This window comes from Onychostruthus taczanowskii, unplaced genomic scaffold (genome assembly GCF_017590055.1).
Source record: "Onychostruthus taczanowskii isolate IOZ18803 unplaced genomic scaffold, ASM1759005v1 scaffold111, whole genome shotgun sequence".
NCBI classification, from domain to species: domain Eukaryota; kingdom Metazoa; phylum Chordata; class Aves; order Passeriformes; family Passeridae; genus Onychostruthus; species Onychostruthus taczanowskii.
Window position 1 is genome coordinate 114,716 of NW_024497741.1, and position 18,685 is coordinate 133,400.

Below are 18,685 nucleotides of genomic sequence, written 5' to 3' on the forward strand. Positions count from 1 at the left end.
TATGAATTATTCATGTCCAAAATTATTATTTAATCACCTTCCCAATATGTTCCTGCGCTGTACAGTATATATATATATTTATTTTTTTTACCAGCCTGGTGGTGAGATCTGTAGTCACAGCTGAAGTTGCTGCCTGGCTGCAGTAAGTAGGAAGTACGAGGCAGCTGTGCTCCTGCTGCTTCCTTTGCCTTTCCTGAAGTACTAGAAAGCTGCTGCTGCCGCCATCTCTGAAATACTATTGTGGTGTGCAGCATGGCAGCTATTGCTGTGTTAAATTGAGAGGAAAAGCTCTGTTTGGGCTTCTACTTCTTGGTGGCATTTAGAACAGAAAGTTTGTCTGTTCAGGCATCTCTCAATTTCATTTTCCAGTTACGGGTTATTGTCCAGAAATTATTGTCCTGCATTGGTTTTCTTCCCTAAAAATAATGCAAGTTGGTCATACATTTTCACTTATTAAAATTTTGAATCTCTTTGCATGAGTCTCAGGGTTGTCTTTTTCGTAACATAGATGGTCACCTATCTTTTTTTCATATTGCATCATCCAACTGACTGACCTTTTCCATTTCTCTAGATGTTTCCAGATGTGTGGCTGAGAGGAAGTACACCCAAGAACAAGCTCGCAAAGAATTTCAACAAGTCTTTATCCCAGAATGCAATGATGATGGCACATACAGTCAGGTTGAAAATTTTTCATTCAGTGTCTTGCATGATTGGAAGGTCAGACTATGTCTGTTTGAAAAGGATGAGAAAGAGACAAATGTAATGAAGGGAAATTTAATTTCAAAATTAAATGTAATTTGTACCAACACGTCAAAAAAAAAAAAAAAAAAAAAAAAAGGAAGGAAAATCTGTGTTATGTGTTGAGTCCTTGTTCTCTCTTTCACAGCTGGCCAGCAAAAGAGCCAAACATTACCACTGTTCGTGTAATACACTCCCTGTTCTTCTAGGATGAGGCAGCTGAGTAATTCAGTAGTCCCCTGAATACTCATCAGATGGTAAAATGCTTGGAATTTGTGATCTGTTCCTGATTTGAACCAGAAATCTTGTGACTGGAATCCATATCTTAAGTACTAAATCATGAATCATATAGAATCCTTCATTATTCTCTGCTGAATTTCTTCACAAGCATGTGGTCTGAGACTAATTTACTTAGATCACGGAATTCAGAAGGAACACAGTTAGAAGCTTATCCTGAGGTATATATTCCAATCATGATCCCCTGCTGTCCCCTCTGTACTGCATTTTGGTCCTGGAGTAGCGCAGAAGACAATTTTTCTGTTTTTAAGCATGATGAGGCAAGTGATATTGGCCCTTAGAAAATATAATGCAATTGGTTTTTAAGCGAAATTCCAAGAGTTTCCTTTCTGACAACTTGGGATATGAATAATGCTGGCAGAAGCACTCTGTCTTGCTCCTTCAGTGGGTGGAACAATATGTTCTCTATGTGGGAAAAAACTCAGGATTTCTTGTTTCAGGAACAGTTTATGTGTCCCTTGAGGAACTTCCTTGTGAAGTTTTTATAACACCTGCGCCTCACTCGTCTAAGACATATAGTTCAATAGTTTTTTCTTCAATTTGATTCTGAAGGACCAACTACACTTAGCCTGAAATATGGTTTATGCTAAAAAATCATATATAGGACTGAGATGGGCCCATTGTGGTTTATTGTTCTAGGTTTTGCCAATACAGTTTGCTGGATAGGTTTCTGTACTCGTGTGCCACAAATGCTGTGGGATAACAGGCATGTGTCTGACAAGCTGCACATGGTTCTTGTTGTTTCTGACAGGTTCAGTGCCATAGTTACACTGGATACTGCTGGTGTGTCACTCCCAATGGCCGTCCTATCAGCGGTACTGCTGTGGCTCACAAAACTCCTCGCTGCCCAGGTAAATCTTTTTTGTCTGGCTGCATAACATGCATAACATCCGTTATGATGCTATGTCATGAACTGTTTATCTGTGGCATCTGATTAGACAAGCAAAAGAAGCTTTCCCTAGAAGACTGGTTCAGCCCAAAAACTGGTGGTGGTGGAAGCTGTGGATGCCCCATCCTTGGGATTTGGTAAAATTCAGCTGGATGAGGCTCTGAGAAAGTTGGTCTAGCTTTTCGTATAGCTGTGCATGAAGTCTAAGGTCACTGTCACCTTAAGCCTCCCTGTGATTCTGGGATCTATCTACTTTATTTGTACATTAATCTAGCTATTGAAGGTTTTCTGCAGTGGTCATTCATACCATATTTATGTGTCCATATATGAAACTAGGTGACTGAATTGCTGATATAGCACTTTATGTTATATGATATAGCACTTTATGTTATAAACTGTCTTGCACAAAAACTCATTTCAAAAGCATTTCAGAGGAATTTGCATTTTTTGATAATTCAATATTTAGAATACAGGAAAAAAAAACATAGCGTGAATGCCCATTTGTAACATAGCCCAATGAAAAAACTCCCACAGCACATTCCACAAATGACCAAATCCATAAAAGCATTAAGAGCAAAATGAAAAAAATTGCCTGCAGAAATTAACTGGGAAATCAAACTTACTGCCTTGCATGCTGCCTTTTGTCTTTCATCAGGACAATTAAGAGATTCAGTTTTTCAGGGGATTGCTTCTGACCCTATTTCATTAACACTGATGATAAATCCCAAGTGTATGAATGGTGGTCAAAATAGCTGTTCACGCCCATTGAGGTTGAGAGAATTGTATAGAAATAGCTCTACAAATATTTGCACACTCTATCTATTGTCTAACTATTTGTTCTGCAGCACCATTCTCTGTCAGAAAGTGGAAGAAACAGCTTTTTCACTGTCCTGTAATGTGAACAAAGCTGAAAAAGAAAGTGAATCAGGAAATTTATCTGTCCCGGTCTACTTCAATCATTCAAGCACAACACTGATGTTTTTAATAAATAGATGGAGAAAGGAGGAGAGCAATGCAGAAGTTTCAGCAAAGTTTATAGAAAGTTATTTTTATTTTTAAGGTCTTTCTAGTTAAAATGACTTACAGAATCTTTCCACATCTTGCCTGTAGGTGAACTTTATCCAGAAAAAATACTCTTCAGAATATTCCTTTTAATCCACTCTGAAAAGTCACTGTGAAGCAAGACTCAATTGTGAAAAATAATATAAAATATTCAGAAACCTTAAAATAGGGGGAAATGTGCATTCATTTTAATTTTAGTGCCATTAAAATTTATGACTGATCTGCATCTTCAGAAGACACATGGATGTGTCTTCTTTAGTTGTGGATGTGCCATCCCTGGAAATGTTCAAGGATGGGTTGGATGGGGGTCCGAGCAATCTGGTCTAGCGGAAAGTGTCCTTGCCTGTGGCAAGGGGTTTGGAATGAGATGAACTTTAAAGTCTCTTGCAAACCATTCTGTGGTTCTATGATGCCATGGCTAGGACAGCACTTTTGTGCTTCGGTGTAATTTTGAGTAGAGCTGTTTTTACATGTCCATAGTTAGGGCTTCTCTGAGAGTGCGCCTTTGTTTCTTTCTCTGCAAAATCCATTTTTATATCCTCCATTTATATTCTCCCCACCTGTCCTTTCACTGACATCAGTGAAGAAAGGGTTATGTTGATGCTGAAAGTTAAATAAATAATTGTTTGTCAGGTGTCTTATAACACATGGCAATATTTTGGCTCAAAATGGTGTTGAATTATTTGCTATATTTTCATTTTTTGTATTTGTTTTGGTATTACCGGGGAGCAACTGCAGTGTAGTTCTTAGAAAATTAATCAATTAATATGAGAATTATTTTGTATCTCTGAGGAACCTAAGCCTAGTTCCTCTCAAAGGTGTAGTCACATGCTTAGCAGACAAACTGCCAGACTGCTTCAGCTCATTTTTGGAGGGGCGGGAAAGGAAATTGTTTTTAATGAAATGCTAAGGTGAAGGTCATAATAGAACTCAAATTGAATTTAGTAGCTCAGAGATAAATAAACTGTTCCAGGGCACAGGTTTTTCAGAGTCTGGTTTTGATCCATGGAAAGACTGTGGGTAATTTTTCAGTTATGAGACCCTGTGGGATTTTCTCTGCACATTTCGTCCCCTTGTATCAGTGTTCTCATATTTTGCTGTTCATCACTTCTCCTTTGTCCTTCAGGAAAGAAGTCCAGCAGAGTTTGGAAGGAAGACTTGAAATGCTAGGGGATTTTGCAGTGGTATTGGCAAAGGACTCAGTTTTGAGAGATCTGGAGAAACCTTCTCATTCAACAGAGAAGGCACCTACAGATTTTCTCAGAAAGTTATGGGATATAATAAAGCAAAACTTAGTTTGTTTATTGCAAAACGAAAGTCTGATGCGCAACTGCAGCTTTCTCCCATTTCCAAGTATATATTCAAAATTGCCATCTGTTTAGGATAAGAGATTTTAGGATAAGATTTTTTTTCCCTCACAAGAGTGTTGATGTTTTCCAGATCACTATTTATTCCCTTTTATACTTCTTTATTTAGTATGACTATGCACAGGAATTATAATCAAAACTTCAGTGGGTCAACTGAAGTTGTGTAAATATATTCCTGTTTCAACTAGTATTACAGAGATACCATTTTTGCCAATACTGTTGTCCCTTGTTAGCCTTGTGTCTTGCTACCCTTGAGGCAGGAATTTCTGTGCTATTTCTGATATGCAGGGAGATCTGCAGTGGTAGCATCCTGACATCAGCATGTTTCTTTATTCTCACTGCTTCTTTGTATTCTGTAGGCTGGATGCTATAGGTATTTCAAAGTCGTTTGTACAAATTTCCAAGTTTATCTGTACCATACCTTTTTCTCCCAAGATCACTTTTGCCACCTTTTTCCTTTAGAGGAAAATTTGTGCAGACAATTAAGATGCTTTTCTAATGATTTTCTTACAGGCAATGTGCTATCATGGAATGTATGAATTTTTTTTGCTTTAATGGAAATATTAAACTAATTTTCAGTTCTAGGTTAGTTCTTCAGCAGCTGAAGACCAGGTTCAAATACATTTCTAATCAACTGTGCTGTTCTGAAATTATGAGATAATTTCTTGCCTTTCATGTCCCCCCAGTGGAACTATCATTGATGAATGCCCAGAAATAAGAAAGAACAACACGACAGTCTGGAAGAACTTGAATTTGAATAGAGGAAATACGAAGCAAAATTTAGGATGGGCAGTTTGGAGTTTGGTTTAGCAATTCCAAACCCTATCCATGCTTCCCATTTACTGTGTGATACTGGATATGCAAAACAACCTCTACATTTCTCTAACTGTTAAGGCTGGTTAGCTGAATAACATAGTGTTTTCTGAAGTTATCTCAGGTCCAAGAGGTGTCTCATACCTATTTTTTATGTATCAACAACAGTTGCCTGAGCCATTTTTTGCTCATTGACTTGTTCTTGTTACTCTTATTTAAGCGGCCTTTTGTGCAAGAGACGCAAGATATGGAAGAATGAAGATCATAAGCAGCATTAAAAATGCAGGATTTTCCAACTATTTTATGTAAACCTTTGCTTTAATTACTATATCTTTACCTGAAAGAGGCTCTTCTTCCAGCTTTTTCAGTTTTTCCCACATCAACATTTGTTGCTGCTAAGACATGCATGATAAATCTCAAAATGCTGTTCCACTCTATGAAAATCGTCTTCACTATTGCAGGAGGGATGGTGAGAGGGACAGTAAATCAAACACATTCCCATGATGGCATCAAAAAGAAAGATCCTTAAAAATTATTAATGTCTCCCAGTACTTTCACTAAAGAGCACCAGACAAAAAAAAGGACATTTTTACAACTGTCTGTCTCTGTTATCAGCACTGTAGGGAACTACAGAAATTCCATTGGCAGGGAGTCCTGAGAAATGGGGCAGAAGTTGAGAATCAGGTGTTATATTATCATTGGAAGATAGAGTCTTTGCCTATTGTAGAGGGTTTATGCCCTATTAAATATGCTGGGCTTCTGCCAGTGAGATTGCAGAGGTATGGAGAGAAATTTTATTCTTCTGTTGAAGCAGTTTTGCTCCCTTTTGATTAAGATGGCATGATCATCTTTTATGGCCAAAATGCAAGTACCTTTAGAAATTCAGAACTCTTCCAGTACAGTAGTGTGGTCCAATAATATGATGCAAAAAATATATTTGGGAAGGCAATGAACTTTTAAAGTTTCCATTAAATTGTTTTCATTAGCTGGAGAAAAATATTCATCCTTGAATTATCTAGATATTTAGTCCTCATATGTAGTTCTTTGCCTATACATACACAGTCAGACACAGCCACAGGTGAGATAGGAATAGTAGGGGGAGTTTACCTTTCCTGATGTCTACATTCAGTGATTATATATCAAATATTCTCTTGCAGAAGATCAGAAATCATAATGTAAACTAGATAATAATAGGCTTTCACCTTTTTTTTTTTTTTTAATAGCCCAATCCCATATGATCAAAATTATAGAAAATGGATATGCTAAAATCAAAACCCACAAAACTCACACTCACAACACATTCTCTGGAAGATTTATTGTGCCTCAGATGCTGCTAGAGTGAAATTGGCTAGGATTGTAGGGTTTGCAATAAACTAAGGAATGACTATGTCTGCCTTTAACAAAAAAGATCAGAATCATAAATAGAAAGATGGCTAAGCAAGTGTACAAGCTTGAATCGTGCTAAATTCTTCCTCTTGATGTAATGTGTTGAATCTAATATCCCTCCTCATCTTCCATCATTCCATAAGGATATTTATTTATGTGGTGATTTGGTTGCTTACAATGTACTGAAAACTTGGAAGCCAATTGCATTGCCTAACTTTTAGATAAGTTATAAGTTAGTTTTGTTTCCTGCCTAGCTGAAAATTTGGGATTCATCTTGATACTGAGGACAAAATTTTCTATAAACTTGCAAATGCAACTTCCTATCATCATTTCAGCTAGAAGTGCTTCTACCTTCTACCATTCAGGAAATGGTAGAAAAAAGATACAAACTCAATAACTCCTTACCTCAAATTTAGAGACAAGTTTATGCTGCATAAATTGAAAATTTCAGGTGGAACTATATGAAGGGCACAGGTTTTCTTTTATAGGAAATTATGCGAAAATTATTGTTGACTTCTTAAGACTATTAAAAAAATAATGTTAGCCCAGTAAACCTGATTTTCATAGAATTAATCCAGTTTCTTACTGAAATTAGATTAGGTAGGATTATGTTAGTTTTTAGAAAATGCCATTCTCTTCCTCCATCCATTAATTTTTCATGAAAATTTAGGGTAAAAAAAATTCAAATTCAATTACCCCAGACTTTAGTCATTGTCACCATTTCTCATATATTTGAAGTAATGTGAATACCTCTGGAAAGATTTTTCTCCTTTTAGTTTAAGATGTGGGATATTATATAAATTTCACCAATGTGTTAAATTACTTGTGTATAAACTGAGTTCAGTTTATACTAATAGTTCTAATGTTCATAGAGAGACAACACTGGTGCCAAAATGGAGCAGAGTGAGTATGGGTAACAGTTCATCACACACATTCCCCCTGCTGAGACATCATTTCTACTAATGAGTGTAAAGTCTGTTTAAAATGCTTGCGTGACTGAGAGTTGGGCCTAAAGTATCTGGATTTGAAAGGAAATTATTATTATAAGCCTGTGAACCAAAATGAAATTCGGAAACTACAGAGTTAATAGTAGCTGGATGAAATTTGAGGAAAGATTGGATCACTGGTATTTGGTGCAATTAGGAAAACCTGTAATTTTGTGTGTAGTACTTCCAAACACTGGAACATCTTATTTGAGTTCTAGCTGAGCCTTTTATCAAAAGCAAGCCAAGCATCAAAAACTCAGATCTTCTGGCTTCAGCATAAATACAAAATCTGCCTCCTTTTCAGAGTGAACAACATGGATTAGTTTTGGAGCCCTTGTAGAACAAGCTATCCCAAACACCCTTGGATATAATTCCTGCAATGATAGTGACTTTCTTCTTGCCTCAATTAATACTGATGCATCACTAAGTCTATTCAATTTCTGGTGACTCAAATATTATATAATGAAAATGTATTAAAATACACTATTGTCATGAAAGGAAACAAGTCTAAACAAGAATATTTTAATATGAATATATAAAGTTGTAATTGGCATATATAAAGCTGTATTAAGAGTTGAATCCATCAGCAGGTTACTATCTTGACTGCAATGCCATGTATTCATTCATGGAGGCTTTAAAATCAGCAGGGCTGATTTGTAATGTTAGGCACCTCCTCTCTGGCAGACTCCTTGTCTAAACTTCCTGCTGAAGTAACCATCAGTTCAGCATGGTAAGCAAGGCCTGTGATTTAGTGGGTTCTGTTATTTAAATTGTCCTTTTAGAACACAAGTATTATGCTGCAAGGTTTGGGTTTCCTTTGGTTTTTTTTAAACACAGTCATCGTAGTTATTCCAATAACTTAATAAATTAAGGCAACTAAATTATTTCACACACATATTTTTCAGTATTTTTCTTTTAATTATAGCAGGTGTGTGTAAGAAGAGACTGTATTTTAAGAATGGAAAGACTTCATGTTTTTAAGATTTGATCACTCCATCTTGCTCTTCAGAGAGAAAGATACCACTTTTAAAGGTGGTTTTCAATGCAGCAGAGACAGATAAATTGTTAAGTGTCTAGTAATTAGAATCATAAAAATGGAAATGGCACACAAGCAAGAAATAAGGAAGGATTTCTATTTTAAATCCTAAGGACAAGTGCCCCCTTGAAAAACTACTAAGAAAATTAGTGGATTCTCCATTTTTTGATGGCTTGAATATAAGGCTGGATTCTATGTTGGGTTGGAGTCTAGGCTGGTAGAATAAGCTGTGAAAGCCCATCTCTTGTAATCTTCTTGAGTCCCTTCTCACCTCTCCTGTCTCTTCTCCCATGGGCCACAGCTCTGGGGATGACTCATGAGCCCAGCTCAAGCTCAGGCTCAGGCTCAGATTAAGGTTCTGTGTCCCCCCAGGACACAAACACTTTGCCACACCACCACAGGATTTCCACAAGGTTTTGTGTGAGGCCTTTAAAGCAGAAAAGGACAGTTTTTAATCTGAGCCAGGCCTAGCCTAGAGGCTGAAAAAGCCCCTGAAAGCATCTGAGGTGTGAGGGTAAAACTGAGCAAAGGGAGAGAGCTGCCCTGTATGAGGGACAACAAAGGAGTGGTTCCGGAGTTATGCTCCTTCTTGCAGAACCTGTCCTTGCTGGGGCCGTGGGGAAGGGAAAGGGTCATCCTGCAGCACATGAGCATGTTCTTGGACTTGTGTCTATGTAGTGTTTAATGCTACCTCTTTCTCAGGTCTTGTGTTGGCCAAGAAGTGGAGTCTGGCAGTGTATGGATTGTGCACAAATGCAGAGGTCAGGCAAAGCGAAAACCTTTGGTTTGTGAGGAAGAATTTGCTGCTATTTATTACTGTAATATACAAAAATGAATCATTAAAGCAGAACTGTGTTTCTTAGATGGCATATTAGAAGTGAAGATAATATTTTTCTGGTTAATTCCTTTTTCCAATTGTAGGTTCAGTGAGTGAGAAGCTGCCACAACGAGAAGGTACAGGCAAAACAGGTAAATATCTTAGCTGGCCTTTAAATAGAAGCTAAAATAACTGTGGGATACACTGCTGTGGTTTTCCATATATTTAAATTATCAATATAAATTTATTATGTATTGTAGCTGCATATGTAATATATATGCATGCTTGTTATTAATTTTATATTTCATTGCAGATATTTAGTAAACTTATAAGTATAAACATATATATATATATATATATATATATATATATATATGTATGTATGCACAGACACTATATTTTTCTAGTCTCAGTCCTATAGACTTTGCAATTCAGTGCTGTTTGGACAACTTTCCTTCCCAATTCTATACTCTGAAATATTTTCCCATACTTTTTGCTTTTTCTGGAGGACAGATCATTCTGTCTGTTTGATAAAGACAGCATTCTGCTGTCCCAAAATCTTGGGAACTGGAGTTCTCACTTTATTTCCATAGCAATCAGTGCTTGAGTCATCTTGGACCCAGCACTTGGCTTTATATTGTGATTAAGTCATCTGATGGCTTATATTTATGGCCAGAAGATTGTTTTTTGGTTTCTTTTTTCCTTTTTTTTTTTTTTAATATAGGTCATGATGTATATCTTTTTGTCAAAATCTGATGTGAATATGACATAGCTCATAGACAAAAATGAATGAGATGTCTATGATCTAAATAAAAGTTAACACTCTCCAAACACTTGAAAGAATTTTAGATTCAGCTGAAAACAACATACTGAATATTTCCATCAGTTACACTGCATAAGTTAATTTTAAAGAAGTTACTCATTTTTGTTCTAATGTTAATGCCTCTCTGTTTGGTGCATGGTAAATATAACTGAATTTTTTTGACAGGCGCTTTTGCAGCATTGCCATAAACCTAACATTGAAATAAACTATAGTGCTGTTAGGCTAAAAGAATCAGTACTTCTTTAAGGCTAATTATTACAAAGTACTGAAAAATTGGTCCTTCATGTATTTCCAGACAAATTGCAGGTTCCACTAACCGTATGTTGCCCATTTTCTTCAGGTCTGGACTTTCATTTTCAGCTTTGAACTGAATGAACTATCCTATATATAAAACTTGACTGGTATCCTCTATTTTTGTTTGTGGCTGTGATGGCTGAACTACTGAACCCTGAATGAACAATCACAGAACAAGGAAATGAACACAGTTTATCAAATCTCCCTTCTTACCACGTATATTTGTGTCTTAAGTGACATGATTGCATTTTACTCATGCCTGGTTTTTGTTCTCCAGCACAAGCCTGCAGCATTAAAGGCTTCTGACCTGGTTCCTAGGTGGTCCCTGCTTCTTCTCAAACACTGCTTTCTTCCTCTCCTCACCCTTCTTCCAGATGGTCACTGACTTATGATTTAAATAAAGTAGTGTTGTTAGAGACATCCCAAATTCTTTAGGGACTCTCACAGAGAAGGGACCAGGATCATACCTCTGTCTGAGTTAAGGAGCTGTGCTTCAGCTTCACAGCCAGTGTAGTAAAACATATTTTGTAGCTCAGCTTGCAAGGGCACTGTAGTAGTTTTTGCAGCAACCATAACACTCTCTGCTCTTTCCTCTGCATGTTCCTGTGGAGCAACCAGGAGTGTCTGCCCATATTGTAGCCCAGCAAACTTAGGCTGGTTCACAGTGTTCTCAGTGCTCCAGAGGATGTGCTTCAGACCTTCAAAGTGTGGTCTTGGGGACTATCCTCAAGAGACAGCATAGACTTAACTTGAGACAGTCTCCCCTTCCAAGATGTATCATAGATACGGAGCTGGTGAGCCATATCTGATGTACTTGTGCACCTTGCTTTCTCTGGGTATTCCAATACTGAAAGAAAACTTCCAGCTGCAGATATTGGAGATCAGGGGCTTTGTTAGCATGTTTATAAATTTAAACATTAAACTGAACAGAAATGAAGCTTAAAATTTGTTCCCTTAAGTATGTTCTCTGGCTACACAGTTCTTTCCTCTATCCAAGGAAAATATTTATACTCTGAAAAACACAGGTGTCGGAGTTGGGATCACATCCCTTTTTTTCTGATTCTTAACTGACTTCAGGACTGTGTTCTTGGTAACTGAACTCTGACAGCAAACAGAATTTAAACAAGTTTATGTTTAAATATATAGACTGGTATGCATGTGCCAGCCAGGAAGAATTGTGCAATTAGTCTGTGAGATATCTAATTCATATCAGTCATTAAACATATGTTGTATTAAAACAAAAACAACACCAAAACTGTTTTAAATGCTCCTTGAACAAAGTTCAGGAGGCTAATTTTGATTGGGGTGATTATCACTGAGTTGCAGCCTTATGCTGAATTTCAGGTAATTGCATAAGATTAAATGTGTCACAAACTGAAATTGTGTACCAAAAGATTATTAGAAAAGTCGTTTAAATGCAGACCCAATTTCTGGCTTAGCTCTGGGTAATATCTGCCTACCATATGTTGCCTTCTGAAATACTGGGTTTCCTGAATCACATACTGATTGATCATCTAAATATATGTCTTGATTTTCAGTACACTAGGATGCTTGATGGCCTCTCTGAAATTAATCAATGGTCTTATTCTACCACCCAGAGGACACCACAGAAATGCCAGCAAAACTAATGAGGAGTGACAGTCTTTCATAACATTGAAGCAAAGAATACTGCCATTGTGTGGATATGAAGAAAGAGCACTCTTAAAAGAAATCTTCTTATGCCTTGGTTAGATAATTTTGCATTGAATTAAGCTCCCGTTGCTGCTGCTTTGGTTTTGTATAAAGATCACTATTCCATGGCTGGAAATTTGGTTTTACCTGCTCTCAGTATCTACTTGGTATCGGTATTTGCTGTGACCTAGACTGTGACCCAGACTGTGACCCTTAGAGGCAAAGGTCAGAGTGACCCCAAACCTTTTGCATGATTTAAAGACAACAGAAACTTAAAATGCCCCAAACAGTGATGGTGATAGCAAAGAGAATAGGAGACTCTTGGAATTGCACTAGCAAGAAGGAAAGGAAAGAGATAGTGTGTTAGCCTAAAAGCTGCTGCTCCCTTGTTACCCAGGTAAGGCTACGTGCCAGAAGCAGCTTCTCAGTTACCTTTGATTCTGTCTTCCATGAAAATGCCAAGAAAACAATCTGGAAACTGTTTAGGTCTGAGATCCAATTGTGAAACTGCAAGAAATAGTAATAAAACCTTTGCATGGAAGATGCTGTTTACTGCAGTACACCTTGGTCTTGGAGTTAGCTCCATGCCACAGGAAAATATGACTGGAAAATATGCACTAGTATGGCCTCCTGAGTCATATTTACCCCACATCTGCAATAGTTTTAAATAACAAAAACATAATAAAGTAAAGATGGGTCATTGGTACCACTCTGTTTAGCAAAAGCTTGTTTAAATAGTTTTTTTATGTTTAGTTTTTCTCTTCCAGCACTACGTCCACAGTGTTTTACTGAACCTAAAATGACTCATGTCTTCTTGTCAATTCTTGTCTTGCTTTCTGTAATTTTCCCTTCCTCGTTTCTTGCAGTAATGGTTGGTAGTGGGTGGATGGAGAATGCTGACCAGAGGATAACAGTTGTGCAAACAATATTCTGGTTATATAATCTGTGAATCTCACTTATAAATCAACTTGATTCTTAAATAGATCCTGCTGTGCTTAAAAAACCCTTTGATTTTAAGGTGTCTGCAGCCACTCATTCCCTCTAGACTGGTTTTCATTTCACAGGTCTCAGTCCTTCTATACATTTATCTAATTATTTCTTTAGAAATGCTGATTTTTCAGTTATAATCTGTAAGTATCAGTGTGCAGCATTAGAAGTGAAGAATTGCACTCCAGAGAGCAACCTGATCACTTCATGCATCACCAAAGAACTTGCAATAAATTAATCATCCATGACCTCAGACCCCATCCATTTATAAAACATAGTCTGTATATGTACTAAATCTGTGCTGTGTACTGCCTATAAAGAATGTTTAAATTGTTTACTGGCCGGGGCTATGTGCAAATCATTATTTTCAGTCATGTATGTACACTTATTTAGCTTACTCTCATAATTGTAGTCTCCTTGCAAATCTTTTCCATTCTGAATTCAGATGATGCCTCAGCTCCCGCGCTGGAGACTCAGCCTCAAGGTGATGAAGAAGGTGAGTGAATTTAACAGTATGGTATTAAACTGTGCAGTTATGGACTGTATTCCACAACATAAAATGACATCCTAGGAGTATCTACAACTGCTGGGGTGGTGGAAGAAATTGCAAATATCTGTTCTTTTTTTAGGAACAACAAAGACAACAAACACAATAGTCTTGCAGGCAGTGAATTTTGTATGATAGTCTGGAGATGAGACTTTAGTGGAGACCAACATCAGCAATTTTATTTGTTGTGATTGAGGGCAGATGCAGGATTAAACTTGAGCCAAAGTGTAGATTAGAACTCTATGTTCAAATAAACAAGTCAAAGGGTAACTTCTATCCTCAGCGTATATTAATGACTAGTAATATCACTGTAAAGGCTGATGTGTTGTGAAGCTTGCCTCTGAAGAAATCAATTGCCATTAAATAAGCAATAATAGTCCTATGTTGTGGCTGCCTTATCACTCATTGCTAATCTTGCAGAATTTGGGTCTGCAGCCACTATATATTTTGGGTCCAGAGTAGGACATTTTTATTTTAATTAAACTTAATTTTCATCTAAAAGTGTTTATTGAACTTTTAGATTGAAAAATCTTTGTACAAATAGAATAAGGAAAGGACTATTCATGCCTTTGCATGAATAATAGTCTTAACTGCCCTAATATAAAGCAATGTGACTTTTTTTTAAGATCCATGTTTCTTTAAAACTAGCCCCTATTCAGTTGGTAATAAATTTTAAAAATGTTAACATTTATCAAGTATTTTCTGTTGCCTTTTTTTTTTCCTAGATATAGCTTCTCGTTATCCTACCTTATGGACTGAGCAAGTAAAGAGTAGACAGAACAAAACCAATAAAAGCTCAGGTAAGAAACTTAGGTCATCCTTACTTTGCAAAGCGCCTCTGAAGGTATGCATGAACTATTTTAATAACCATCATGCTTCCACTCTCATTGTATGATAGTGCCTTAATGATTTGCAATGGTGATGATTTACTGAGCTCATGCATTATACATTCCTTTATAGAGAAGTACTTTTGGCCAGGCTTTACTTAGCTAAAATTATATTAGTCCACTGAAGTCTGTGGTTCATACCTATTTACATGTGTTTAGTGGGTCAGACATTTATTTTTTACATTCTTTTTAATTATCTTCATCTTTGTTATCTGCTTATTTTTGGGTGATATGTAGCAAGAAAGTGTTTGTAAAATGACTGTGTGGATTATTGTTTAGTGGTAAATCAGAGGAGGCAAACCTGAAAAGAAGCAAACTCCCATCAGAAGCCAGTTTTTAGTGAGCAGGAATTGGAAAGACAGTGTTACCTGCCTTTTACTACATCAGTCACCTGCTATTTACAAACTGATCACTGTTTTGGTGTGAATTAATTATGCTGCTTTTTAAAAAATAATTGTGGAATTCTGGCTTTACTTATTTTCATAATTGTTTAGAATAGAGATTTTTAAACCTGGACTAGGTATGTCAGGTGAATGTTCTAAGACTGAATTCTCTAGAGTATTCAGATAAATTCAGTGCTTTGGTGAATGATAAATTTTGGTGCCTTTCTCATTGCTGCTTCCTTTCAGTGGGATAAATTTTAGAGAATATTCCTGGTTTTTATTTCTGTAGAAAAATGTATAGTTTGAAAGGAAACATTAATGATGTAGGCTACAATTCAGTAAATCACCCCAAACCACGCTTCAAATTCAGTAGAAATTGAGGTTATGCTTTACATTAAGTACTGTGCTTAAGAATTTTACTGAATTGGGGGCCAAAAGCGTTTAGAAAAAACAAACAATCATCATAAGAAGAAAGCAAGATACTAAAAGGTTTAAAGTTTCTTTATGCAAGCCATTTTTAATATGAGTGCAATAATTATTAGTAATTTTTTCTCTCCTTGAATTTCCAGTAGGCACTTAAGGGAAGGACCTTAAACAGTGTAGGCAAGAGTTTGAAGCAAATACTTTTCATGCTGGAGATTTAATTTTTCATTTCTTTAGTCAGTGTAGGCAAGAAGAGAAATCCTTTGGGATTTCTGTAGAATAAAAGATGTCTATAGAAATTTGTCACTGTTAGGAATATTTTTTAAATTTTTACAGTGCTAGAGACTTAAGTAAAACTTTTTGAGTTTGCAGTGTAGCTGCCAAAGCTTCAAAACACACACACACACACACACACACACAGACACACACACACACACAGACACACAAGTCCATACACAAAGAAAAAAATAAAAAAGGTGGGTTTATTTCTGAGAACTGATAACCTCCAGTCCATCTAAAAACACATTTACAAGAGAAGAGGAATCAGAAGCATAGCTTATCTGGGTTGTGACTCCTAGCCCAAAAGCATGATTGTGTTTGGACTCCTAGTCCAAAAGCATGATTGTGCTAGATTTGTTAACACTGGGACTTGCTCACGACAGGAGTAACATACCCAGGCTAGCAGAATGACTTCAGGAGGTACTGTGCAGCAAATCTTCCTGTAATTTGTAGCTATATCTGATGTGCCAGATTGACATAATCAATCAAGGTTAATACAGGTGCTAAAAACAGTGTCCTCACTGGTTGTTGTAGGCAGGTTTTTAAGGTCTTGAAAAAAAAGAAAAAAGAGTAATATTTTTCCCTTATTACCTCTCAGAGTGGTGCCAAGGCTTTTGGGAACATTCACAGAGAATCAGCTCTGGACAGTTATATGTACAGAGCAGGAAAGGCCTTGCCACTGAACCCAGTGGACTGTAAACTTGCTGTCTTCCCACTTCCAGGCTTCACTATAAAGAATAAATATAGATGTCTTCTTCACTCAGTTAGCTTAGTAAACTCTGATTCAGACTTGGTCATAAAAACATCAGAAAGCTTATTGAAAAGTATTTGTCTGAAAAAAATGAGGAAAATTTATCTCTGCATAGGAACTGTGTTTATAAAACAAAACATGAAGCCAAATTTATTAATAATGGGCTAAATTTTCCTTTGTTTTTCTATAGTAATCCTAGTGCTGTCAAAGAAATTCTTGAGGTGCAAATAACACTATCATCTAGCCCTTCCTATAGAATACAACTAAAAAAAAGACAAAATTTCAGGCAAGATACTAATATCCTATTTAACAACTTACTATTTTAGTCTGTACTGCTTTCTTCTTGCTAGCTTTTACTTGAATATATGTTCTAATGTATCATGATCAATATGTCATCTACAAACTTGTCTTGAGCTGCGAAATCAATCTCCTTAGGAGAAAGTTTTTGTGAGTTAAGGTCACAAATTAATACATTAAATTTGCTTTACCCCTCATGAAGTAGTTTGCTTTTACTATTCTGCAAATGACCTGCTAGTTACAACTAGCTAGTAAAATCAGCATAAACTATTTTAGGTTTTGGAATATAGAAAATAATGGCTCAGGAAATTCTAGTTTATATTAGTTCTCCAGTGCATTCATTTGACTGAATGAGCCTAAATTAATTTAGCACAGAGTAATGGCATATGCAAGACTCACAGATGCAAGGCATGAAATTAGTGGATAATATATCCATGTTCTATAATGCCTTCTACTGTATGTTCTTTTTGTTGGCTCAGAGAAATAGGCCTTTGCCTTCACTTAAGGCATTTGTGGAGTGGTATTTAACCTATTAGTTTTTGAGAACAAAATTTTACTCCTGGTAAAAATGCCATCAACACTGGATTATGTTACAATAGCTCTGTTTAGACTGACTGTTTTGAGTAGAAACATCTTAATAGCTCTTTTGGTACATTTAAGATGATTTCCGAAATAATTTTTATTTCCCTACTTAGACTGGTTTAGGCATGGTGACTAGTATTCATCTCATTGCTAAAATAGGTTTTGCTGAGATATTTTATATATATGTCACAGTGCCTTTGTAAATATTTTATGACTACCCCCATGCTCCTCATTTCTTGCTCCATTTCACAGAAAATATTGCGGATTTGCGGTATCAGATTGACAGAAGTAAGAATTTTACCAACAGCTATAGAAAACAAACAGAAAACATTGAACAAGGGACTATATGGATTCTGATTAAAATATCAAAATGCAGCAGCCCACACTGCTGTGTATCTGGGAACTCAGGGTCGAAATTCCCGCTAGGAATTTAGGCATGGTGACTAGTTGAGATCTGTAGCTGATATTAAGGTGTCTGTGCTTTAGGCAAACTTAGTCCCACACCGGTATCAGTTGGAAATCCGGGTACTATGTGAGTGGAGAAGACAGTGCAGATACTTTCCCATCACCTAACAGGGAAAATCCAGTCCCCTGAGGACAGCTCAGGATGGATTGTAAATCTCTTAGGTTCTCCTTGCTGCATCTGCTCTATCAGCAATTTATATTCCTGTGGTATTCTTGGGAACACAGTGTGACATTTTTCAGAGGATGTGCACCATTTTTGGTGTTTGAGTGTAGACAAAGAAAGCATAGTTTAATTCTTTTCACAGTGCTGAGTGAAACTTCATTTTGTTAGCTTGAATTTGAGAGCCATTATTTTCTAGTAGCCTGTTGTGGGAGCACTTTGCTGAGAAATAAATAGGATGAGTTTAACTGATAACATTTTTAATGTTCAAAAAGTTTCTTAAAGTACTCAGTAATTTGTCAGTAGATTCTGTACACTACAGAATAAACCATACTTAGTGTAAAATTTCATTAATTTTGCAAATACAGGAAAGAAAAAGTCATCCGTAACCTGTAGTATACTTTCATAGGTATTAAAGACCTAAGAAATTCTGGTGATCATGTAATTCAAGATAAAAAAAATGTTTGAATGTTGTTCTAGTGGCTGGTTTCACCTATTTACTATTCAGTTCTATTCTCTTATTATTATACTTTTGTCTGTTTCTGTAAAGATGTAATAGTATCTTAGTGCTAATGATTTATATTTTCATTGATCATACATTTGTTGATTGTGTATTTAATGAGCACTGTAAAGGGCTTGTAAAACTGGTGTTTGTTGTGTTGATAATCCAGTATGACCAGTATGATGAAAACAAATGAGAGGAAGAAATTGTTGCCTTTCTTTGTTGACCCAATAGTTCACATTT

The 18,685-nt window shown here is 36.4% G+C and overlaps 1 protein-coding gene across 4 annotated transcripts in view; it reads left to right on the plus strand.

The window, feature by feature from the left end:
* The window catches only part of SMOC2 (SPARC related modular calcium binding 2), a 145,288-nt gene that overhangs the window by 60,920 nt on the left and 65,683 nt on the right, over positions 1-18,685 (plus strand). For 2 of the 4 annotated variants that reach the window (XM_041424421.1, XM_041424414.1), the window contains exons 3-7: positions 572-678; positions 1,787-1,886; positions 9,496-9,543; positions 13,579-13,662; positions 14,439-14,513. In XM_041424421.1, coding sequence (XP_041280355.1) covers positions 572-678; positions 1,787-1,886; positions 9,496-9,543; positions 13,579-13,662; positions 14,439-14,513 — 414 coding nt within the window. The remainder of the gene's footprint in view (positions 1-571; positions 679-1,786; positions 1,887-9,495; positions 9,544-13,578; positions 13,663-14,438; positions 14,514-18,685) is intronic. The other 2 variants (XM_041424429.1, XM_041424436.1) reach the window with 1 other exon arrangement.